This window comes from Hyperoodon ampullatus (genome assembly GCF_949752795.1).
Source record: "Hyperoodon ampullatus genome assembly, chromosome: 1".
Classification (NCBI taxonomy): Eukaryota; Metazoa; Chordata; class Mammalia; order Artiodactyla; family Ziphiidae; genus Hyperoodon; species Hyperoodon ampullatus.
In genome coordinates, this window is record NC_136914.1 from 151,703,659 (window position 1) to 151,729,265 (window position 25,607).

At 37.6% G+C, this 25,607-nt stretch overlaps 1 protein-coding gene across 2 annotated transcripts in view; it reads right to left on the reverse strand.

Annotated features, from left to right (window-relative positions):
* The window catches only part of ANK2 (ankyrin 2), a gene marked incomplete at both ends in the record, with an annotated part of 247,216 nt that overhangs the window by 62,966 nt on the left and 158,643 nt on the right, over nt 1-25,607 (reverse strand). For both annotated transcript variants that reach the window (XM_079712358.1, XM_079712357.1), the window contains 5 exons: nt 6,084-6,228; nt 14,381-14,434; nt 15,767-15,839; nt 23,690-23,788; nt 24,861-24,959. In XM_079712358.1, the coding sequence (XP_079568484.1) occupies nt 6,084-6,228; nt 14,381-14,434; nt 15,767-15,839; nt 23,690-23,788; nt 24,861-24,959 (470 nt within the window). The remainder of the gene's footprint in view (nt 1-6,083; nt 6,229-14,380; nt 14,435-15,766; nt 15,840-23,689; nt 23,789-24,860; nt 24,960-25,607) is intronic.

Consider the following 25,607-nt stretch of genomic DNA (forward strand, 5'->3'; position numbering starts at 1 on the left):
CCTCTTTTTCCTCCTCTCCAACTGTGAATGACTGAATGTTGGTGCACACCCCTGGAAGCTACAGAGTGAGATGAACTGTGGCCAGATGCATGTTTCCTGCGGAAGTGGTGTTCCTCCTGTTTGTCCCTGGTGTTTCCAACAATGCTATTTCAAAGGACAGCACTGTTCCTTGTGCATGTCCTGTGTGTGGTGAGTGAAGCACCAAAGAGTGCTGGTTGCTGTGGCAATGAGATGCAAGAGCACAAGAAACTGTTTCCAAGACCAACCCACATAACACACACATCCACCAGCACGAAAACGAATTGCCAGTGGACACCGACCAAAACTGAGGTTTGGCTTCAAAATGGGATTTAGGCCTTGATAATCAATGCTTTACATTTTTGATAAATCTGAATTTCAAAGTTCTGAATTATATACTCAAATGACATTGGTGAACCTTGACATTTGCATAGATGCAATTTCATTCCTTCCTAGTCAATTTGTACAATCAAATGACAAATAGATTGATAACTGAAATAAACTATATTTTATACATGTTAGTCCAAGTATTAAAGATCTGTATTCAAAATATTAGCCCAAAGCCCATAGGGGAAAATAAAGAGATATGCAAACTTTCACAATATTGATAGAAGCAAGGTTTCATTTATGTTTAGCTAGTAGGTATTTGGCTAGTGAAGCACTACAGAATTATGGACTAAACGTCAAGTTAGCATATTTATTAGTAGAAGCTATTTTCTTTTGCAAATATACCTAAGTTTGTAAGCCATATACTGTCATCTTTATGAGGTGTCAATATTGCCAACTTCAATTATTTTTGAGGAAATCATCACTTGGTAGATAATTCATAGTAATTTGGGGCCTTCTCCTATTCTGCTGTAGGATTTATGCCCCCAAAGTAAATGCTGAACATTAGAGGGTAAGTGACGTGAATCAAAAAAAGTTTAACTGTCTGATCCTGGGACTTCCCTGGCAGTCCAGTGGTTAAGACACCGCACTCCCAATGCAGGGGACAGGGCTTCGATCTCTGGCTCGGGAACTAAGATCCCACATGCCACATGGTGTGGCCAAATAAATAAATAATCAAATATACTTCAATAAAAAATAAAATAAATATTTAATTGATCCTATGTTTTTACACCTATATTAATCTGTGTTTATAATAAAATCAAATCTAAATAGAATCTGACAATATACTATTTTATGTTACATAAGCTCTTGGGGAAGATCAAGGCTCCTGACACAGCCAAGGCAGGAGCAGCCTGAATGCCTAGCAAACCCATTCACAGGGGTTTTAGTCCTGGCACTTGGAAGCAGCTTATATTATAGCTGTTTTTACAGTTGTGCAGTCAGATTTTGATGGTGCGCTTCATAAACAGGCTGCTGTGACTAACCTTGGTATGAACTTGAAATTGAGGATGGGAAGGCAATTAAATTATTGGGGAAAGGGGTTTATAATCTCAGCAAAAGCTTGTCTCAATTAGTGGACTGAGCTTTTTTTTTTTTTTTTTCTGCACTTGTTTTGTACCAGGCAGCACTAAGATCACAGCTCTTAAATTCTATTATCTTTTATTTTGTTTTGAATTGAGCCAAGAGAGGGAAAACAGTAGAGAGGTCAACCTCTTGAAATGATATGGTGTCTACAGGCTCAACCACCTGCCCCCATTAGTTCTGTTGGGCTCAGATTTGTTAATTACTTAATCTCTATCCTCAGCTTTAAAATTCAAAGATCCAGATGGTGACTTTACACATTTAAAAGTGCTAGATTCATATGAATGAACAGTACTAAAGGACCAACAGGCACTGGAGTAAAGGAGTAAAAATGCCTGCTCATAACAACAAGTAGAGACTTCGTCACTACATAGATTAAGTCTTAAATGCAGCACTGGAATAGTAGAAACACAGGTCTCAAAGGGGAAATGGAAATTTAGCTTGGATGGGAACAACGCGAATGGCAAAAAGAAGGTACCTCAAATAAGACCCAGTGACGTGGCTGCCACCACTGTAAATGTGTAAACTTTGAAAAAAAAGGCAGCCAGGTCTCAATGGCCACTCTCAGGGAGGCACCATAACTGGGTGGATGTCTGTCTGCTTTAGGAATGAGGTATTAAAGAGCTCATTTGGCTGTGAATGTAGAGCTACATCCTGCAATCAATGCATCAGTAATAAAGGTGGATTATTGATATCCATCTACCTGATACCTGGGTCTATCTTTCAATTGGTTTTGAAACAGGAGGAGCAAAGGGGTGTTGGTGCTATTTTTTGTCTTTCCTAGAGCCCCAACAGGAAAGAAATACAGGGGGAGAAGAAAGGAAAGAAAGAGACAAAGTGACTGACCACAAAAAGGAGATTGGGGTAGGGAGAAAAACACATTAGAAGATGCAGACAGAGAGTGAGGAAAGTTGGAGAGACAGAGGGAGAGAGAATAAGTTGAAACTATATGTCTAAATATCTCTATCCTCTGATTTTATTCTAGTTCACTCTGTTTACTACCTTCTAAAATGCTAATTGGTATTTAATCAATGTTTATAGTTCTAACTGATCTTTTTTCTATGACATCATAGAATCTACTTAAATGAAATAAATGAAGTAAGAATATTCCAAGAGTAAAGAAATTATTCTCTCTAAAGGAATCATGACCAGCACAAAGCTCTGGGATAATTCAAGTCTCTGGATCAGAAATTGCCTACCCTGATTTAAAACAGTGCAAGCAAATTCAAATATTTTGCAACAGAGTTGCCATTTTTTTTTCCAGTAAGTCAGAGGTGGTGCTGTTCAGTTAATAAATCTGCAATAACACATATCCATAAAAGTGTAAATTTTTACTTGCTGTTTAGCTAAAGGATAGGCCAAAAGTTTTGTATGATCTTAAATTTATACTTTTTTTACCATGATACAACTGGTTTCTGGACACATATTAGGTGGTATCAAAGTCTGTAATTCCACAGAAAAGTATAATAATTACTATCTTAGGAAGCTGCAGTATTTATTAGACATCCAATTAACGGTGTTTTCAAACCTACTGAGCAAGTGAATATCCAAAAATTTCAATATGTCTGCTTTAATACATGGAGAATCTTTTGTGGTTCATTGTTATTTAGTGTTTTACATTGAATTTGAATAGTATTTTTAATTTGTGAGTAATAATAAAATAAAATGGACACAAAATCCAATGAATCAACTTGACTGTGTTTCTATTCAATGTGATTAAAATTTACCTATTTTTATTCTTCTGCATCCATGTACATTTTAGGCATCTGAATCATTTTTTTTTTAATCATCAACTATACATAGGCTAATTAGGTTCCTTTTGAGGAAGCCATGCTAATGTTTTATCAACCACAAGGTGGAGCTGTGACCACAGACTTTGATTCTAGTAAAATATTCACCCTTCTAGCTTGAATATTCAATTTAATACATAAAAATCCTAATTTGAGAATAAATCCATAATTCTAGAATATAAGCACCCCCTGCCAAGACACACACACACACACACACACACACACACACCCCTACACACACATTAAGCAGGGAGCAGGGAAATGTGGATGTATCCAGGAAGGTCATGTTTTCATGCTATGTAATACTTACCTGGGCATGGTACTATTGAAAGCACACCAAATAAAGAAATAATGAAAAGGAAAAAAATGGTTACCGAGAAAAGGTAACTTATATTGAATTGTCTAAGCAAAGTTTAAAAAATAAATAAAACACTGCATTGCAATCATGAAAATGAGATACTGACTATAATTCCATCTTGGAGAGCATGAATACATCTGGTGTTCTAGAAATGCAAGTGTGGACCTGGACAACAGCTCACGTCTTCATTGTTTCATATCCCCTGTCTTTACAAGCTGAGAAGTATTCAGTTTAGGTAGAATCCTCCAACCACTGATCCCTGTCTTATAGAAAGTATTGTTCTAAATCTTTCTCAGTACTAAGTACTTTCAAAGAAGGCAAAAGGATCAAATCAAGCACTTATTCTTAATAAAAGAAATCAAGCTGAATAAAAAAGGATTTTTGGATAACAGTAATATGATTATTCATAGCTTATCATGAATTTTTGCAAAGCCATAAACATTTCACTTTATTGAAATTTGAAGCCTTTTAAGAATTTCAGACTGTGAGGCCCAAATCAATCAGTGTGTCATAATTCAATATCTAGAACACTGACACCATCACAATCTCCCCTACCCTCACCCACCAGATGGCTTCTCCTTCTGTACCCTGATCCCAAGGACCACTCTCTATCTAAGTCATTGAAGCCAAGGAGCCAATCGAGTCTTCTTCCTCTTCTTCACCCACCTCATGAAATCCATTGCCAAATCTGGCCAGTTTTACCTCACAGATATGTTCTCAAATTTTTCATTTCTAAAACTCTCCCCATGACTGCTACCACCCAGGTTAGAGTTCAAGTCGTGTCCTAGTAACTTCAGCGAACATTACCGCAATAATTTCTCAGATGGTCGATACTGCCGAGTTTAGCCCTCTGACAACTTTCCTCTAAAATTCATCCTCTATATCACTGTCAGAGGGATCCATCCAAAATGTAAATGTGACCTCCCCTCCTTCATACTTACACTCCAGCCACACTGCACTATTCTGTTTCTCTCACACACCACGAGCCTTTGCTCACCTTATTAAGGCTTCAAATGCCCTGCCCACCTTTCTTCACCATCATCACTATTATTCTGTCTTGGTTTGGGCTCACTCCCTCTAGGAAGCCTGAGGCTCAGGGCTCCAGTTGCACTCTGTGGGTACCACTAGCTTCATCTCTTTCTCACCCCAGTAGATTCTGAATTTAGCAATTACATATTAGTCATGTTTGTACCTCTGGCACCCACCACAAAGCCAGCCCAGGAAGGCACTCATTACACGCACACTGAATTGTTTAAAAAAAAAAAAAAGATAGGAGGGAGACATTAGTACTCAAGGGAAAGGCCCAAGAAAAGCTTATTTTTGCTAACTGTCCATTCAGAATTGACTACTCTTTAAGGCATTTATTTCTTACACTCCAAATGTGCTGGATACAGCCAAGAATAGAGCCAATATTAAAGTTATAAACCTAAGATAATTGATTAGCAAAAGACATTACATTATATGTACAACCACATGCTTAACCTAATTGGCAGTCATACTTTTGATGAGGCACCATGGAATGTTCTTAATCAGTTTACCTCAAAAAATAATAAACACCTAAAAAAAATAATAATAAACACCTGGTATCCTAGTTAGTAATAAACCAAAAAACTGATTGTATATTTCAGAATATAATATAAACCTCCTTGGATTTGGCTATAAAATCTGGGCTCCTTCAGATTTTGCTATGATTGCTTTTGGCATCCAGGCTCTTTAGGGATTCCGTTCTGATTCTTTTTCATGAAAAAATCAGTTGCAGGCAACATTTCCTTCTCAATTTGTTACTTTTTAATCCTCTTCACAACATACTTTTGTTCACAGAAACTATGGCCCTAACAGAAAACCCCAAGGAGATTGGGAGGATCTTATAACTGCCGTTTATTAAGAGTGTCCATAAGGCAAAACTGTCCTTTTAATTTGCCTAGAGAAAAAAGTTGCAGATGATAAAAAATATCATATTTTAATGGTTCAGAGCTCTCTACTGATCATGGCTCTGATTCTTACAATGCTTGACTTCCACTAAACTACTTAATCTCTCTAGGCCTCGGTTTCCTTTAAAATGGACACTTGAGGGCTTCCCTGGTGGCGCAGTGGTTGAGAGTCCGCCTGCCGATGCAGGGGACACGGGTTCGTGTCCCGGTCCAGGAAGATCCCACATGCCGCGGAGCGGCTGGGCCCGGGAGCCGTGGCCGCTGAGCCTGCGCGTCTGGAGCCTGTGCTCCACAACGGGAGAGGCCACAACAGTGAGAGGCCCGCGTACCACAAAAAAAAAAAAAAAAAAAATGGACACTTGAAGTTGTTAGACAATGCAGTAAGATAACATGCTAACTGCTGAGAGTAGGGAGATACCTATCGAGTGTCAATAATGGTGTCTACCTTTTTTTATTATTATCATAAATGTGTGTTGCACTCACTTCTGATACCAAGGGAAAGCTTTATGTGAATACCTGTCAGAGCGTCCTCCCTCCAAGCTGTATCTCAGGTAATTCATCCCATCCAGGAACTGGCTGCTAGGTAGGGAGTCATCACCCAGTTCTTTTAGATCCTCAGGTCTAAGGTACTCTCCCCCATCACCTGTCATTGTGTCATCACCTTCAAGCAATCAGAGAAAGATGGAGAATTACTTGTTGAATGTAATATCAACTACAAAATATGATTATGATTGTGAAAAAATCAGCATAATAGCACTGACATCACTGAAACACTGCACACTAGGAAAAAAAAAACAGAACACATGCAATTAAAGAGTGCTAAAACTCAGGTAAACAATATTTGACCCATTTTCCTATTACATACTAAGAAGAAATAATTACCTGAATTGGAATTCTTTTAATATCAGTCAATTTTCTTTACTCATTTCTTTATCCCGATAGCCGATTTATCATGATAGCTGATTTATAGCTTTATATTTAACTTAACAATTAGTACAATATGTAGACAACTTAGCTTTTGTCTATAGTATCAATAATTTTGTACATAATGTCCAGCATTAACAGTCTTTTCATGTAATTGACAATATGCTAAGAAATACCTACTGCTCTAAAACAAATAAGAGGCATATTAAATGGAATATGACGTATAAGATTAGCAAAATATGCACATTAGGGAAAGAACACTAGAATGAAGTAGACAGATTGTGACATTTTAATAAACAACCTGGAATTTACTTTTAAAATCATTACAGAGCATAAAAAGGATGCTTTGTTGGAAACTAGATGGTTTCCCAAAGGTGAAGTACAGGGAAAAAAGTGAGATAATAGTTAAGCAGTGGCAAAAAGTGATGACTAAGTGTTGTAGCTCTCATTTGGAAGCACAGATGGTACGAGTACATTCCCTGCCCATGAACTGGAATAGGACACTTTCAAAAATACACATTTCAGGAAATTCAATAAATAATACCTCATTCACAGAAATGCTCTCCATACCAATAATGTGCTGGGATGGGGGAATAATTTAGCTGAGAGAAATTATTTCTGATGGTCCTTTAAGAGCACTAATCACACACTGAAAGCCTGATAACCAATGTAAGGGAAAATGTGAAAGAATGTAATTCATTCCTATAATTAAATTAAATATTTATTTTAATCTCATCTGTTTAAAATAACTGTTCTAAATCAATACTAATTTATTTATAAAGATACAGCATTAAAGGCTTTTAAGAGGAATATGTCTTCAGCATCTCATTACTTCCCTGCATATATGATCCTAAGAGCCCATAATCAAGACTATTAGCTCTCTAAATTACTGAAAGGCAAAGATAGTTTGAACAAAAGACCTTCCAGTAAATAGAAACGTAATTTATTCACCACTAAATTTTTTTCTCAAAATCAATGCATTTAATATTTGGCAGTTACAGGTCTCATCATTAAAATTACTTTTATTGCTCCTCAGTGAAATCATTAGATTTTTATTTAGTTTTAGCTAAGTGAATTAGGCTACACAGAGTAGTTATTAAAAGTTTAGTCTTTAAAATCAGATAGACCTGGGTCCAAATTCTAATTCTACTACTTACTAGCCAGTTAATCTTCCTAAGCCTCAGTTTCCACAAGAAGAAAATGGGAATGATACTAATAATCTATCTCACGTGTCAGTTATCTGAATTAAATAACATATAAGGATGTATAACAGAGTTCTGCAATATAGTAATTGCCGGCTATTATTTTTATCAATACAAAGTGATCTAAGTGTTGACATACCAATGAAATATGACCTAAATTTCATTTATGCAGAATAATTTTTGAAAAATTTAAAGAAAAATAATTGTACTGTTTAAATATTTCATAAACCTGACAACTCTAATGAAAACATGAATAAGTTTTTAAAATTAATTTTGTTAAAGTGGTTCCCCCCAACTCTTGTATATATTCTCTTCTTCAAAGTGTTCCCTCACAAAACACGATGCAGCAATAGCAGCAATCCAGAGATAAATAACAACATAGATGAACATGAAATGCATGATGTTGGTGAACTTTAAGAGCCAAAAAGGTCAGAGGAGGGAGAGATCACTTTAGAATAATGTAGTGGGTTGAGTAATGTCTCCCCTGCCCCCAAATTTCATGTCTACTTGGAAGCCCAGGATGTGGTCTTATGTGGAGATAGGGTCCTTGTAGATGTAAGTAAAGTAAGGATTTAGACGAGATCATACTGGATAATTGCAATGAGGGTGTTTTTTTACAAGAGGAAGAAAAGGATACACAGAGACAAAGAGGAGAAGGCCATGTGAAGGCAGAGGTTGGAGTGATGTGTCTACAAGCCAAGGAACACCAAGGATTGCTGACAGGCACAGAAGCTGGAAGAGGCGAGAAAGGGTTCTTTCCTAGAGCCTTCGGAGGTTAGCATGGTCCCACCATGGACTTCCAGCCTCCAGATCTGTAGGAGAATGAATCTGAGCCACCAGCTTGTGGTAATTTGCTGTGGTAGCCCTAGGAAATTCCCAAGGAAGCTGGAGAAGGAATCACTGAAGAAGGAATGGGAGCTGGTCAATTGCTTGGGGGCAATTTTGATGGGCAGAGATGATGGTATTTCAGGTGAGAGGCTAGTGTGTAAAGGGTCATGGAGGGCAGTAAAAACAGTATGAATAAAAGAGTAATATGCATTACCTACTTAGAGAATACTAAGTGGAATAACTTAGCAATAGTCAGTGTCCATGTTGGTGAGCAATGGCAGAAAGTCCAGGAAGAAAGCTGGTGTCTGAACAGAGTGACAAGATCACGAAGCTTGGACATTTTATTATAGGACTTGTAGGACTTATGTGTTCCACTATTTCCCCCTTCTTGTTTAATTGGTAAATCTTTATATAGGAGTATTTTTATGAGTCAAATAAGTTGGGATCCCCATTGTTTTATTTCTGGGAGAAAAAAAATTCTAAGATCAATCCTAAGACTTGGTTTACCAAAACACAGGCATTGTCTGGTTTGGATATAAGCCTAAATTATTTTCAGAAAAAAAAAATATGCAGGTCCTGTTAACATTTGAGAAGACTAAGCCTATTCTTATTTATGAAAAAGTGAAGGGAATGACTGAATGCAGGATGTCATATAATACAAGCTGTACCTTATGAATCCCTTGAGCAAGAGGCCTACAAAACTATGTAAAACCCCAAAGCCTGCTTGAATATACTCTCTCTCTCTTTCTCTATTCCCCACTCTACTACCCCCCCCCCCACCCCTAATCCCCAAGAAGCTAAAATAATTGAGCTTTGCTTTCTAGCATCTAATTCCTAATTTCACCCAGATTAGGGCATCCTGCCCATCCTCAGAGTCAATCTGCTTTTGCATTTCATCTTGCTTCTCCTAATTTGCCAGTTCTCACCACAGTCTCTTAGCAACCAAGATGGTTACAGAGAACACAGACAACTCAAAATAAGCTTCAATTTCCTGGTTCTTAAAATTACTCAAAACTCCTTAATACAGTAGGGCCTGCACTTCAAGTTTTCTGTCTTATTCCTCTTATCTTCCCCTCTTGCTATTCCTTGGTAAAGAGAAGGTTTATAAGAGTGAAGGAAAGAAGAGAGAAAAGAAGGAAATCTCGCTGGATTGGCTCCCAGTATGGAGAAGCAAGGCCCAGTGTCAGCAGTTTTATCTTGTAAAAGATGCAAACAAACTACATGAACTTAACTTTCCCCCTCTTGCGCATAAAGAAACTTACTATAAGACAGAAGGAAAGCAACTGGAAGAGTACATTTTTAATCAAATGTATCAAATTGTGTGCCTCTGGTGTTGAGTCAATGTACAATTTCAAAACCCCTGATTACACTTAGTTTGTGAAATAGTGGATGTCCTTTACATTCTCCCTCATTTCTGCATTTTGATGGCTTTATTACAATGCTATCTGACTAAGACAGCTGCTACATTAAAAAATCCCCTCTTAGGTTCCGTGTTACCAAATGTGAAGTTTAGGGGTTTGGGGACACCTATGGTGGCCTTAGGTGTATATCCTGATGTCTTGATTATGTCTCAGAGAGAAATGGCCCAAAGATGAAAAATCCCTAAATGCTGTTGTCAGTGGCCAGATGCTAACCCAATGTTGGAATTAGCTGGAAAGGTACCTGTTTAGGTACTAATCTCACCAGTGCTAACATAAAATGTCTCTCCCAGGATATGTGTGTATAAAGCATGCTATGCGATAGTACATATCTGCAGTGTGGGATGGAAAGTAGAAATGCCTGTAGAAAATGAAAAATCAATTTGGGAAAAACATAATACAGCCCAACACTTTAAATGTTATTAATGTGTCCAAAAAATAAGATAATCATATCCTTGCCTTTCATCTTGGTAAGTGAGACGACCTCTACAGTCCAAGTCTAGCCTATCCCGGCCTTTAAATCCTCATCTTCTTTCATCTTCCTAGATACCTTGTCTGCTAGACCCTTCATCTTCAACCTCTACTTCTCTGTCAACCCCTTCTTTTCACAGTAACATCATCCATATTTCTGCCATCTTTGAAATACAGCTTCTTCCAGCTCTTTAGGCCTTCTTTACTTCACACTCTGAGTCCTCTTCCTTACATAGTCAAACCTATTAAAAGAGGCTTTCTATTTTACAAATTAATCAGTGGCCAAGAGGTGATTTCTTCTTTGGAAAACTACCCTCCTTAATTTCTCTGACATAAATCTCCCCTGGTCTTCCCCCTACCTCTCTGAGTCTTTCTTCTCAGTCTCTATTCTCCTTAAATGTTGATACTTCCCATTTGGCTTTTCTTCTCATTTGACAAATTATCATGTGTTTTTAAAACTTCAAGGACCACATATATTTTGCCTACACATATATCTGCGTCTATTCCAAACCTCTCTCACAAACTCAACATGCACATCAAATGCTTCCTGGACTCCACCTGAACTTCCTATAAGCATCTCAGATTCAGCATGGTAGCATACAACTCATTTTCTTCCCCACCCCACTCTCTGCCCATCTGCTTCTCTGCAAATTCCCTACAGCAGTAAATAGTGCAACTACTTCCCTACCCTAGCCAAGGTGGGGGGTGGGGAAGGGATGAAGGTCTGCTTTCAAATAAGATTTTGAATTTAAATATTTAATTCTTGTTTGAGTACAGTTCTATTAGGCTTGGAAAGAATTTTGAATAACTCAGAAAGCTTATGAAAGAATGGTTATACCCTAACATACTTTCTTTTATCAACTTACTTATTTGATGTAAAACAAATAAACAAAAAGCAAACCCTATTTTTTTGCATCATAACAAACCTAAAGTGAATTTCCTTTTTGTTTCCTATACTTGAACAACCCCTTCCCTGCCATTACATATTTACTTACTTAATAGAATTCTGACTTCCAGGTTTTAGGACTTAACTTTTTTTCATTGTATTCTCCAATCTTTCCAAACAATTTTATGAAAACCCTTTCCTACTAATTGTATAGCATTGATGTATTACTTGCTTTTAAAGTTTCATGCTTTAATATCTGGAAACTACAAGATTCCTCAGTGATAGAGGCACATTTACCCATGACCAGCCTCTATAAGACACAGATCACAAAGAGTATGGGAATAAATTAAGATAAAGTGGGAAGGTCCCAAGGATTCTTCATTCTGACAACTTTTCACAGTGCTGGGAAGAAGGAGATTCTCTGACATGTCACTGAGCTCTCTCTCTCTCAAGAATACTCAGCGCTTCTGCTGATAAGTGGGTAAAGGACTGAAACCTCGGGTGAGGAGCCCTGCTAATGTCAAGCATCCACAGTGGAAGTGTGTCAAAAGGAGAAGGTAGATGTGCCTCTGTATTTCATCCCAACACTCAGTCATTCTGGAGTTCTCTTGATTATTAGTACACATCGTCCCAGAGAACTAGTGGCGAAGTTTATACAAATCACCCACTCACAAATCTCTGAGTATAAGGGATATATGGGTCACATTTCCACAGGTAATTTAGTTACACAGGTGTATAACCCCTGAGCCCTACCATATAATTTATGGCTATGGAGCTGAGTCAGCAAAGACAGGAGTCAGCTCAGGATCCTATGAAGATGTAGAGGATTACATTTACAGCTTTGTTTTAGTCTTCACAGTAGAATATTCCTAGACTGAATTCCCATTTCTCTTTTCCTTCCATTTTTCTGCCATCTTGCTCCATCAGGACTCATTTACATCATGACTGAGCTATTACAACAGCTTCCAAAGTGGGTTTAGATTCCACATTCACCACTTAGTAGCTCTGTGCCACTGAACAAACTACTTAACGTGTTTAAGCCTTAGCCTCCTCATCTTCAGGTGAGCCTTTCTCACCTGAAAAACAAATGAGGGGAAATCCATAGCCTATCCTATATGGATGCTGTAGGGATTAAATGAGACAATGCACCTAGCATTGTGATGTCTAGTAAATGCTTTCTCTTCTCTCAGATACCTACTTCCTTCCAATTTCATCCTAATGCACTCCTTCGGTGTGCCACTGCTGATTTAATCTTTGTACAAAACAGATTTAATTGTTTCAATCATTAATTGAAATCTTTAACACATCCTAATTTCCTTGACTTTTCAGTTGATATTCCAAACATTCCACAGTGAAGCCCCGTGTGTTTTAATGTATCAGCCAAAATGAATGACTAGATTATTTTGTCACTCTGTGTCTCTCTCTTGCCCTTTCCCATATCGGGACCTTCCCATACTGTTCCTTCTCCACTCCCTAAAACCTGTGCCACCCTCCTATTTATCTCTCAGCTTTCAGCAATTCCTTGAGACTGTGCTAGGTCTCTCCCTCTCTAGATTTTCCCAGGCAGATATGAAAAGCAGATGACATAGTGTCTTTAGCTATGCTTCATTAATTTATACATTACCTCTCCATATATGTTCACTTTTGATTCCCCCATGGTACCAGTCATAGAGCTTTACACACAATAACATCACATTCATTATCTGTTGATTGGATTCATGAGTGGAAAATTCTGATTGCTTCACTATAGCAAGTTAGCCTGAAAGGACATCTGTACTTGGTTTGGATATTCTTCTCAGTATCGACACATAGACTATCATTAAAATAGTAGAGCTGTAAAGAAAACAGGGACTGGCTAATACTATCCAAATACATTTGGCTGCACTTTGTCCATATAAATAAATGATGGTAGGTTCTGTGAAAACATTTTAAGAGCACACAAAATTAAAGGATTGGCAATGTCAACTAGTCAAATTCCTTTATACTAATTGTTTGTACTAAAAAGTTACTTCACAAAACTCAAATATATTCTATACAAAAATATTATTCAACTTGAATTTCTTTCTGGGGAAAAATGTTAAGTTTTTGGCTATATCTAGACATGGAGAGCTTCCTCCATCACCATGAAAGATATTCTTGATCATTAGCCAACATTCCTCTCAAATCAAGAGTTCTTATCACTAATAACTTTTAATATATAATAGTTTTAACAAAAGTGTACAAGATGTTATAGCTAGGTCTTATATTATGCAATGGGCAGGTCCAAGAGGATGTTTCACACAAATGGAATTTCTAAAAACCCAGTAAATACTTTGGATGCGTTAGTTATTGGAATTCTTTGACAATTATTTTGGGAAAAAATAACTATTTTTAAATTAAATAATCACTACCTAATTTACCTGATTTATAAAGTTAGATTTTCATGTAATAGGATTGCTTAAAGTGGTACCACATATACTTTGGGAACTTCTTGCTAGATAGAATATTTTATATTATTCATTTTTCCTATATGCCAAAGTGCTCCCTAAATAATTTCCTATATGCCAAAGTGCTCCCTAAATAATTTTTAAAGGTTACTTTATTCCTAGCTAACTTTTAAAAATTAGATTATAACTACTAACTTAATATATTTCTAACCACATCTAAAATATATCTTTATCCAGGAATGGGATGACTGCATATCAAGTAGTCTAACGTAGTTGTTAAGATGTTCATGCTAATTCAATGTCAACTTATCAAAAAATTAATTTTTCTCTAAATTTGTATTCTAAGAAGAAATATTAGTTTTGGGAAAATATTTATATAATGTTCATTAGATAATTTAATTATGTTAATAGGTCTCAATAATAGTTTCAAAAATCATTAATAGTATAAGCAATTCATGGTGTCAAGCTTCCAAGTTAATAAAAATCTACACACCCAAATGCACACACAAGCAATTCCACTCATATTACACATGCTATTTCAAAAACCACCAGATTAGTATTAGGCACCCAGATTTAATTAAGCTAGTTGCTTCTAGCCAGTTAAGAAAAATTAAAAGCAAAGACAAACTTTCACTTCAACAATTTCCTCTAAAGGTACCTGAATCACTAAGCACTTCCCCATCAATAAAGTGGTCACCAAACTGTTTAAAAGCTGTTCAACATGTAAGTGAAGACAAGAAAGAAGATCACATGAAACAAAATATAGTGTGCATGTACGGATGCTGAAAATTGGCAAGTATTACCATGGAACGCAAGATTATTATAATAAATACTTGGAACCATTAGCTTTGGCAATACCTTTTAATTTACTTACAATAATACATTGACCCAACATTTGTTTGTTCTTGTCGTAAGTTCTTATAAAAGCTGAGACAACTCAATGTCTGTTACCAATAGGTGAATTAACAAATTGGTTCTAAATAAGGGCGTCTCAATGTAAAGTTTTACCTTCTGAATACATCTTGAAGAACCTAAAGAAATACTTTTAATATTTCTCCATAAAAGCAGTTAGTATTGGGCCTACTACTAGGGTCAGTATGGCAATAATTTTTCAAACATGTATACTTATGTACATGTATTCATGTATACATGTCATGTCATGTATATACATACATATATATTTTTCTAACAGGTACACTTGACCAATAGCTGAACTACTGAAACATGGTTGCATACTTTATGTGCTGCATTCATGATTTTTTCAGCAGATTTTTCTTTTTGTTCAAGAAAAGTCAACTACTCTAGTTGAAGTAGAGGTGGGGAGCCAGAAACCCTGCTGGCAGTACCTCTAGCATGATGCCCCATACCCACCCCAAGGCAGTCCCTGGTGCTCCTCGTAGAGCTTCTCAGACCTTTGAAATCCACTGGCTTAGATAATTTTTATCAACTCTAAAACTATAGGGGCATACAGTTCTTCTGATTTAAAGAATCAAATTCCTATGTTGAATTTGTATGACTTACTGCTGCACTATTTTTAACCTTCGTTAAGGCTCTTTTTTTCTATATATTTATTAGTTTTAAAATATTTTTTTCTATATATTAGTTTTAAAATATATTCTGTATGTTTGAACCAATTAGAAAGCAGAGATTTCTCAATATACCATTGATAGAGTATATGTTAAGTTCTTTTACTTTAAAGCATTTTAATAAAAAATGTATTTTAGCATAGTTAAAACATATTAAAAATAATTGTATTATCAGGTAGATATTTTAACAGATGGCCGACTTCCAGTTTCTCTCCCTTGTCCTAGTCCTGTTATTTAGTAAGTGATTAAAGATAACAACAGTTGAAAATATATAAACAAAATCCTCCCTCCCCCAAATTGAAAAAGTAAATGTATTGAAACAAAGGTGAAAAGGTTACTTTAAGTGCTAAGATGCTGTCATCCACATCCACTCTACCAGCTTGTTTCCTGAAAAAAATGATGGTTTCCTTTGTGTAAGACCATGACAGATGTCATAGAAGAGTGAATAAAAGTCTTACCCTCTTCATCAGAAACATCAAGAACCTCAGTCATGGTCTCTGGAACATTTAGCTTGTGTTTTTCAGTGATAGTCTGGAAAGACAAAAATCATTAATGTTCAACTTAAGAACAAAAATCAAACAAAAGATCAAAAGAATCACAGAGGAGGCCATAGTCAACAGCATCAGCAAGCGATCAGGCCCCGAGCACTCCATCTTCTCCACATGGACATTTTGGAAGCTTAGTCTCTTATTCTCCTTCATGGAAACTCATTTGCTCTTTCTGAAGATAAATGATCATTTACTCCAGTGAAGTTGTACAAGAGAAAGTTCATTATTTTGAATTCCCATTTGCAAAATAAATTCTTTAGCAATGGCATTAATAGCCATATTGAGAAAGCAGATTCAGGTTTTCAGGGCTTCCCTAAAATGAACTAAGTAATGTCTCCAGAAAAGCTTTAAAAAGAAGCAGTGAATATATGCAATTTATGAAAAACAAAGCCACTGGAATGAAGTTGTAAACAATGTGAAAGATATAAACTTCGGGGCAGAAAATGTGATGCATCTCTTCTGGGATTAGAGGATCAACAGTGGAGAATCACCCATCCTTATAGTCTTTCATTGGTCTACAATTCTGGCTTGCTGCTTATTTGCCTTCCATAATAGCCCTCCAGAGTTGTCAGATCCACTGCCTTCCATCCCTGATGGATGATGTAAGGTTAAGAGACCAGGCTCTGGAGTCTGGCTACATGGGTTCAAATTCTAACTTCATCATTTATTAGCTATGAGGCCTTAGCAAGTCCCTTTGTTTCTCTGTGCCTCAATTTCATCATTTGTAAAACAGGATAATAATACTACTTCATAAAATTGTTATGAAGATTAAATGAAATATATAAGAGCTCTAAGAACAGTGCTTAGTATATGTTAGTATTCAATAAATATTAGCTAGCATAATTTATCATCACTATATTTTGATATTAAATTAATCTTAAAAACAAAGGGCCTCTGAACTTTTTAGTCATTCAGGCACTCAAGAAACATTCTGAGTGCCTATTGCATGCCAGGCACTGTTTCAGACACCAGGGATACCACAGTAATAAAAAAAAAAAAAGGATAAAAAGCCACATCTCATGACTTGAAATATCATCTAAAGATAGTTGAGTCTCAAATTCCTGTCTCTAGTTTCTGCATTGAAGGTGTATTAAGTATATCAATTGGCATTGTTATGAGAAATTTAAAAAACTAATCTCCTGAAATAGAGTAAAATCTTCAACTAAAGCCACCAAAATACAGCAAATAGGTTGTCTAGGTTGTTAAGCTTTGCTACCTAGAGACTACAGACTTGTTTGGCTACAATACCCCTGCCACCAACTCTTTTTTTTGCAAAAGCAGTAGAGAACTTCAAATAATTTTACAGGGAAATTCAACTGATTAATTTAAGAATACATTTACATACATTGGGTATAATTTCTATATGTTAAGAAGGACTGATTAAATCACAATGTGATACTGTATAACCTTTCAGTGGCTTCCCATTTTCTTCAGAAGAAAACTTAATACAGTTGATCCCCGAATAATGAAGGTTTGAAACTCATGGGTCCACTTACACATGGATATCTTTCAATAGTAAACACTACATTACTACATGATACGAGGTTGGTTGAACCCACGGATGCAGAACTGTCCATACAGATGGCTGACTGTAAGTTATATTCACATGAACTCCCCGGGTTGTTCAAGGGTCTGGCAAACTGGCTGGGAAGATGCCTGGTGATGTAGTAAGGAGAGGCAGGGAGGTCTCATCCCTCCACCACACGCTACAACAGTGTTGGCAGCCATGTTCTCTTATGCCTCTGCTTTTTTTCCCCATATATCCTTTTCTTTACCAGAAATGTTCTTTCTTCTCTTGTCTTGGCTCATATAAGATGCAACTTCCTTGGAGAAACACTCCCTGACCCTCCCCAATGAATGTGTTTGTTCAACCGTGTTTATCTGCTGCTACCCACTCCTATAGCATCATGTGCACCACATCACACAAACCTGTACGTGCCCCCTCCACCTCCCACATGAGTGTGAGTCATGAAAGAAGTTGTTTCCACAGAACCTGAAACATAGTAGGGGCTTCTCAAATACATATTGGAATAAATTGATGACATAAAATTATGCAAAATACATTTAAAATCCACATAATGACCACATAGATTTTCTTTGGGAAGAAAAGAAAAGGAAGAAATGCAGAAAGGAAAGAAAGTCTCATGTTATCCAGATGAAGGCACAGTTGAAGACTAGAGTAGCAAACTAAGCTTTCCAGCATGTTGTTTCTGATGTCTAAATAATTCCATAATGTCTTATTCACTGAAAACAGATTAAACACTGTAGGAAAGACAAAAGCTTCTATCAAAAGTTCTGGAGAATAACAGGTAGTCAATAAGAATTTGATGAGTGAACAAACTTAAAAATACACCATTTAATTATAATATTAATTAATTTATGAATTTAACACAGAAAGATGATAACCTAAGTTCTATATTAACGGTTCTCAGCTCTACCTGCATATTATAATTATTAGAGAAACTTAAAACATATTGTTGCTTGGGTCTCAACGCAAGCCAATTAAATCCTCATCCCTGAAGAAAGGGCCCAGCTATAGGTATTTTTTAAAGTTCCTCAGGTGGGTCTATTGTGCAGCTCAATTTGCAACCCACTTTCCTGCATTAGGAAAGTGTATAGATTGCAGAAAAATGACTTACATTTAAAATACAGGATAGAGACAATGACACTCAATTAAACTATGACTTTTGGGGAAACTTTTAAAATAAGTGTCTAAATGTACATTAAATGATTAAAAATTTTAAGGGATACCTACTGCATTAGACCACTCCAGAAAGTCCATTTTTTCAGAAATGTTCTAGAGTATTTGCCCTTCATAGGAAACATTTCCACAAGAAGATGCTTCTCCATTTGAAAATAACTGATGGAAATACACTTTAAATGATTAAATTATATTGCCTGACATTCTCAGTTTCTATTTTCAGATGCTGATAATGTGACTATATTTTCTTTGAATTTGTGAGAGTGGAAATAACTTTGCTTTAGTTTGGTTATTGAATGCTCTTAAGGTTATTATCAGCAAATATATGTGGCAATAGAAAAAGTAACACTGATCATATTGGTCATGGATATTTTTTGGCACAGATATTAAAACTGCTTTCTATATACAATGTAGTAAATATAGTATGCATTTGTACATGACATAGTGCCTGACCCTTAAAAGGTCGTCCGTAAATATTTGTTGAATGGATAATAAATAAGTCTTCCCACTCATTAGTAATGTGATAAGAAATGAAAAAATTGTCCCTTTAAATGAAGTGTCCTTTGAAAACTTGATTAGCTAAACATAAATATGGTTTTATGCAAGTACATCTGAATAGCCCAAAGAAAACAAGGATATAATTAAATGATCATGGGCATCTTCTTCTGCTATAGAATCTCAGATTCTATGGTCAAGATTAGAAACTACTTTAAAAGTTAAAATGAGTAGTGCACGATGCATAAGTTTAATAGGATGTAATCAAATCATATAATGTGGCAAAACAAATAGAATGTGATAGAAGGCAGACTTAATAATGAGTTTTTAACATTTATCATGATGTAGAAAATAAAACGTGAGTCCTTACATGGTGTTTTATAAATGGGGGATAATATCTGCTTTTTTTGTGTGCAAAAGAAAAAGTGTGCTTTACTGCTCTTCATTTAGCCCATCTCTCTGGTCAACCACTTCCTTTGTACCACTTACTCAGCAAGTCACAATAAGTCACAGCGTGGCGAGTGACCTTGGCTAGTATGCCACCTTCTAGTGCCCACACACATTGGCTCCCATCAGTGCTACAAGCTAAACCTGGTTTTGCTCCCAAACCCTCTTATACCAATTGTACATGTTAACATAATTTTTATATATAAGTTAAATACTACATAGGTAATATTTTTCTTAAAAACTAAGGTAAATGGTTTGCAAAGTCTCAACAAAGGTGAGTCTCCAAAAATAACTGCTACTCAGGTGTGGTTGAGACAATTATAGCACGTTGAGGAAAAAATGTCAAAAGTTTAAAAAGGTTCTGCACTCAGAATAGTGTCTCTTTAAGATAATACACAGGATAAATTTTATATAGATATAGATATTATAGGATAGACACACAATACAGTATGTATTATAGACGTTCTTTGTTCAAGAAGGACAACTTAGCCTTCTAGTCAATGGACCTGTATTCAAAGAAAATTTCTTGACTCCACATAAAAAGTGTCAAATGACTTTACATGTATTTATTGCACTGCCACTTTTATGATTCCCATTTTAACTGACTTATGGCATCAGATAAGATTTAGAACCAAAGCTTAAATGGTAATATAACTGTAATGTCATTTTTATTTTAGTAGCTTATTCAGTAATTTATGCTCTACATATCAATGATTATATGCAACGATCACTTTAAAACTATGCAAATAATGGATGATAGCTGATCAGTAAGTAAAGGGATGAGTCATATCTCACAGTTCTTCCAAACTGCATTAGGAGACTGAGCTTGCTGGCTTCTGCTGCCAGAAATGTGTCCCTCCCACTCTGATGTCCATTCCGGCAAACAGGCAATGATTGTAATCCCCAGAGAATGCTCAACTGTCTCATATCCTCTGCTAGGTCTTAGGAAGTAAAGTTAGAAAAGCAAAGGTTAAGGAAACAAACCATGATTCCAAAAATGTCTCACAAATTTCTGAAGCAGTGACTTTTCCTTTACAAACTGCTGCCTTACTCTTCTCTCCACACAATGACTTTATTCATATTTTGAGGTGAAGAATTCTGGAAGGAGGAATAGCAAAGGAAACTTTCTCTGATGGCAGAGAACTCACATTGCTGCTCAAATGGCACATCGTATGAAGCCAATGATGTGAAATTCGTATGTTAGATGTATGGCTATAGTTCAACTATTACATTCAAATGGTAGTAACATTAAATTTAATTTGATTAATTTTACATAATTATTGCCTCGTGCTATTTGCCTACCACCAGTGAGTCGTTCCAAATTATTTTTAGTGAATCTGTAGATTTTAGAAAATGATACTGAATATGATAATTCCATGAAAATCAATAAAGGGAGCTATTTAAGTGAGTTTTTAAAAGTTGAAAATTCCTGGTAAGCTACTTTTAGCAAAGCCAAGATCAGTTATATCAGAGTGGTTAAGAATATGGATTTTGGAATCTGACAACCTAAATTTGAATCCTAGATCTACCCTCAGTGTCTGACATATTTGTAACTACTAAATTTTAGTTATAGTTTTTAATATCATTAATATCATGATGTGGGAAAAGAATGAATGAAAATCTCTTCTGAAAGAGAAGAAGTATAAAGTAAGAAGACTCACATCACAGAAGGAATAAGTTCATATTTTCAATCCTTAACCCCAAATTCCATTTCACAAAACAATAAAACTCACAGTTCTAAGAGAAGAAGAAAGTAAAGATAGGGCAGCATTAAAAACATGTAACCAATAAAACTACCCATTTAGATAAAGGGGGTACTTGTTTAGTTAATGTGGGCAATGATTTCTTATTTTCCCAACTGAAAGCAGACATGCTATTATGTTTTACATTTGTTTGTTGGCTTTTCACCTAGAAACTTGATTTCTAAGTATGGTGGTTTTTGTTGGAGCAATGATTAGCTAGGCAGCATAGAGACTAATAGTTACCAGAAAAGAAAAAAGGCTCACAGAGAGTTTTATGAGGAGTTTTCACATCCCCCTAGAGCTACATGTGTGGAGATATGACCATAAGTCTGATTTCTGACAAGGTATCTGAGAACTTTAGCAATAGTATTTTTTAAAATTCCTCCTCTTTTTAAATATAGACCTGTATAGTTAAAGTCATTCACTCTAAGTAATATTTATGAGCCTGAGATCTCTTTGAAATTAGACATGTACGTTCTATAATTCTATTGATATTAAACAAGAATTTATTGATATTTTCTTACCAAACTTAAGTCTCATTCTTCACTCCCACTACACTGTAAGTTGCTGGTAGGGGGGAGTAGTGTTTTCACTGTTGATGACACTTCAGCACTGAGCACAGAACCCAGCACATATTTTATATCCAATAAACACTAAAGGAATGAATTAATGAAATGAATGGAAGAAAAAGCAGGTCAAGATAGCTAAAAGATGCAAGTTTGCCATCTAGTGGTCATCTGATAAAAATGTACATGCATAATTCCCAGAACATGCAAGAGGCAAAGTTGAGAGAAAACATGACTTCTAAGAACAAAAGTGTTTACCCAATCTTGCCACCAAAACCTTCACTTATCTGTGGTGTGCACATTGTTTCAAAGATGCCAAATAAAGATATATGTACAGGTCCCCAATATGAAGATTTTCCTGGTATAACAAATCATATAGTAAGAAAAAGCCATTACGATTCATCCATATATAGTGACTCAGAAGTATACTGCTAGGTGATGACAAGACTTGTTTTTCTCCTATATAATTTATTGACACTATACTTTAAATCTTTAAAAATATTGTGGTACACTGGCCAAAGATTTTGCTTGAGAAAGCAAGCAGTGCCATTCTCTCATCTAAATTCAGTCTCTGTCTTGTAGTTCATTAATAAATCATACTCCACTCTATTTAAAACTCCACATCAAACCAACTACCTCAATATCTGTCAACAGGGACTTGCTGTCAGCCTGAGGAACAAAATTCCTTTCTTTTTCCTTACATCTATCAAAAGAACCAAGTGTTCCAAAACTCGTTTTTACTACAACCTTTACTAGAACCTCATTCAGAATTTTATATTTGTTGATTCATGATCTGATTGTCTCTCAGGAACATCTAAATGTTCTGCTGTCGGTCTACTTTTCTACTTTATGAAGAGAAATTAAAGAGTTGATGCTTAAAGAGAAAAGTTAATAAATATATGCAAAGAGAAGAGCACTTTCAGCTGTGAGTTTCCTCCCAGGAGGCCTCCTTTTAAGCTTTGCTCCAGCTGAATAGCACAAGAGCATTAGGACTCATTAACATCACGTCCTCACTCTTCTAGAGTTTCTCTGGCAAAGGCCAATGATGATCACTGTTCTCTCCTAAAGAATCAGCAGTCATATTCCAAACAGTGAAAATAAAAAATGTTAAATATTTATTCTGTCAAGATACAGACACAGGGCTTCCCTGGTGGCGCAGTGGTTGAGAGTCCGCCTGCCAATGCAAGGGACGCGGGTTCGTGCCCCGGTCCTGGAAGATCCCATATGCCGCGGAGCGGCTGGGCCCGTAAGCCATGGCCGCGGAGCCTGCACGTCCGGAGCCTGCACGTCCGGAGCCTGTGCTCTGCAACGGGAGAGGCCACAACAGTGGGAGGCCCGCGTACCGAAAAAAAAAAAAAAAAAAAAGATACAGACAGTTTCTCTCTTAAGCACATTCGATTTTCTTTTTGAATAAAAAATAATCAGAAATAGGAAGAAAAGCAGGATGAATTGTTCTCACTGGGAATGCATCTGACCCAGTCGTGAGCATAGCAGGGATCAGGGTCTTCCCAGAGTCTGGCGTGACCACCGAGCTAAGATAAAAAGTTTGCTGTGGAGTGTCCTACCACTTTGCCAGCGGTAGGTGTCACACCCAACTACAGCAACAGGGCAGAGGAGCCAGAAAAAAAGCAGTCAGTCACAGAAAAAGGAACTAAGTATTATAAAATTACATTCACGCATTTTATATGGATTTATGTTGACCAAAGGAAGCTGAAATCCCCGTTACTAGTTGTGTAAATGCCTTTACATCTGCATACTTCAATGTATGCTCTACAATAAAAGAAGTTCAAAATCAAAAGCTCAAAACATTTTGTAAGTGAAAATGTCTGTGGCTTAACAGCCACGACAAGGGAGCCGAAGCCGATGGGTTCCTTTCACTTACCGTGGTGGTGGTGGTGACCTCCTCGGTTACAACCTTCAGGGTGTCCACCACGGAGATGTAGCCCAGACGCTTAGCAATCGCCAAGGCAGTGTTGCCATTCTGAAGACAGAGTGAAAGAGAGAGTGAGAGCCGGGAGGGAGGACGGCGATGTGAGCCAATGAGCTCACCCTCGGCTCCACATGAGCCAGCATTTCCTTCCAAAACAGGCACAGCTTAGGAAAATCACTAGTTTTTACCATTACATCTAAATCTTCTTTGTAACTTCTTTAGACTATAGCCCAGGTCACCATGGTAACACAACAAGCTGCAGCTGCTTGCTCTTTCTAATAAGAAGCGCTTGACGGCTTTAACCCTAAAGTTGTCAAACCCCTCTCCGAATCCTGTACTATGCTTAGGAAAGTAACTCTTGAACTGAGGATGAGGCCTACGAAGAAAACTATTCAAGTACCAAGTACACTCTCTCCTCAACAGAGGTCAGGCCATCTGTTGCAGGTAAGATGTTACCACAGGGAACACAGTAACATATTTAGCTGCAGCTGTGCAGAAGCTCACCGTGCAGCAAAAGGACACAAGCAAGCAACGCAGGCTCCAGCGGCCACTGGGGATCACGGTTTGTTAAATTGCACCGCTTAGTTTACAATTCAATGGCTCCACATCCCAAACAGCTTAGTCTGAGCCAGCAGCCTCGGAAACTGTGCTCCCTTAAGAAGGCCGGGCGGGAGGGGCGGACTCCGCGCCCAGCCGAGAGCCAGCTGGAAGCCGAGCTCGTTCCGGCAGCCCGAGCGCAGGGCCCCCTCCCGGAGGGAAGACTGGGTCAGGCCGTGGCGCTCCCTCCCGGGACGAGCGCTCCCTCCCGGGACGAGCGCTCCCTCCCGGGACGAGCGCTCCCTCCCGGGACGAGCGCTCCCTCCCGGGACGAGCGCTCCCTCCCGGGACGAGCGCTCCCTCCCGGGACGAGCGCTCCCTCCCGGGACGAGCGCTCCCTCCCGGGACGAGCGCTCTCAGCGAAATCCCAGGCTGATTTCTTGAAATCCCAGGCTTTCCCGAGTGCGGAGGCTCATTTAAGGAGGCTGTATGGGGACTCAGCTCAGCCAAGCGGCCCCCCTGGAGGGGGATGGGGGCGAGGGCAAGAAAGGAGCTGCGCGGAGAGGGGCAGCCGGCGCCGCCTTACCGCGGTGGTGGCGTTGGGCTTGGCCCCGTGCGGCAGCAGGACGTTGATGATGTGCGTGTGGCCCTGCTGGGCGGCCTGGTGCAAAGGCGTGTAGCCGTTCTGCAGACGACGGTGGCGGCAGACCGAGCAGAGATTTGCAAAAGGAGGAGGAAAACTAGGTTAGCCTTTATTTTGAATTTCTTAGTCTTATTTACAACCAAACCGTCACGGATGCCTGCGTCTTTGGAGCACAGTATCACCAGCAGCCCATTTTCTCAGCAGCAAAACTCCCCACCCCCCCGCCACCTTATCGTCTGCTAAACAAAGAGGCTGGCTTATGAAGTAGCAAGATTAACAGACTCCAAATCATAACTAGAGTTATATTTTCACCAATTAGCATTTTAGTTAGCATTAAAAATGTGTATGCTGAGAGAAGATTTATAATGAGAAAGAGCATTGTCACAGTGATTTCTTCCCTAGGAAAAAGGAACGGTCAAGTGTTTCACTGAAGCTTCGGAGGATCATACAAACCGCTGCTTGTTCATCGTGACTTCCTTCATCATTAACCTCTGGGCTAGCTTTAAGAATTCTAAGTTAATGAAAATAAATCTAAATCTTATATTCCTTTCAGAGAACACCTCAGTCAAAGACGTACACACTTAAGAGAAGAGAAGATTCATTGGAAGCTGAGTGGCCCACTTTCAATTAAAAAATGTCTTTTAAAAGTAGGTTCTTTTTAACATTCTAGTCTAAACTTTCACTCAGATG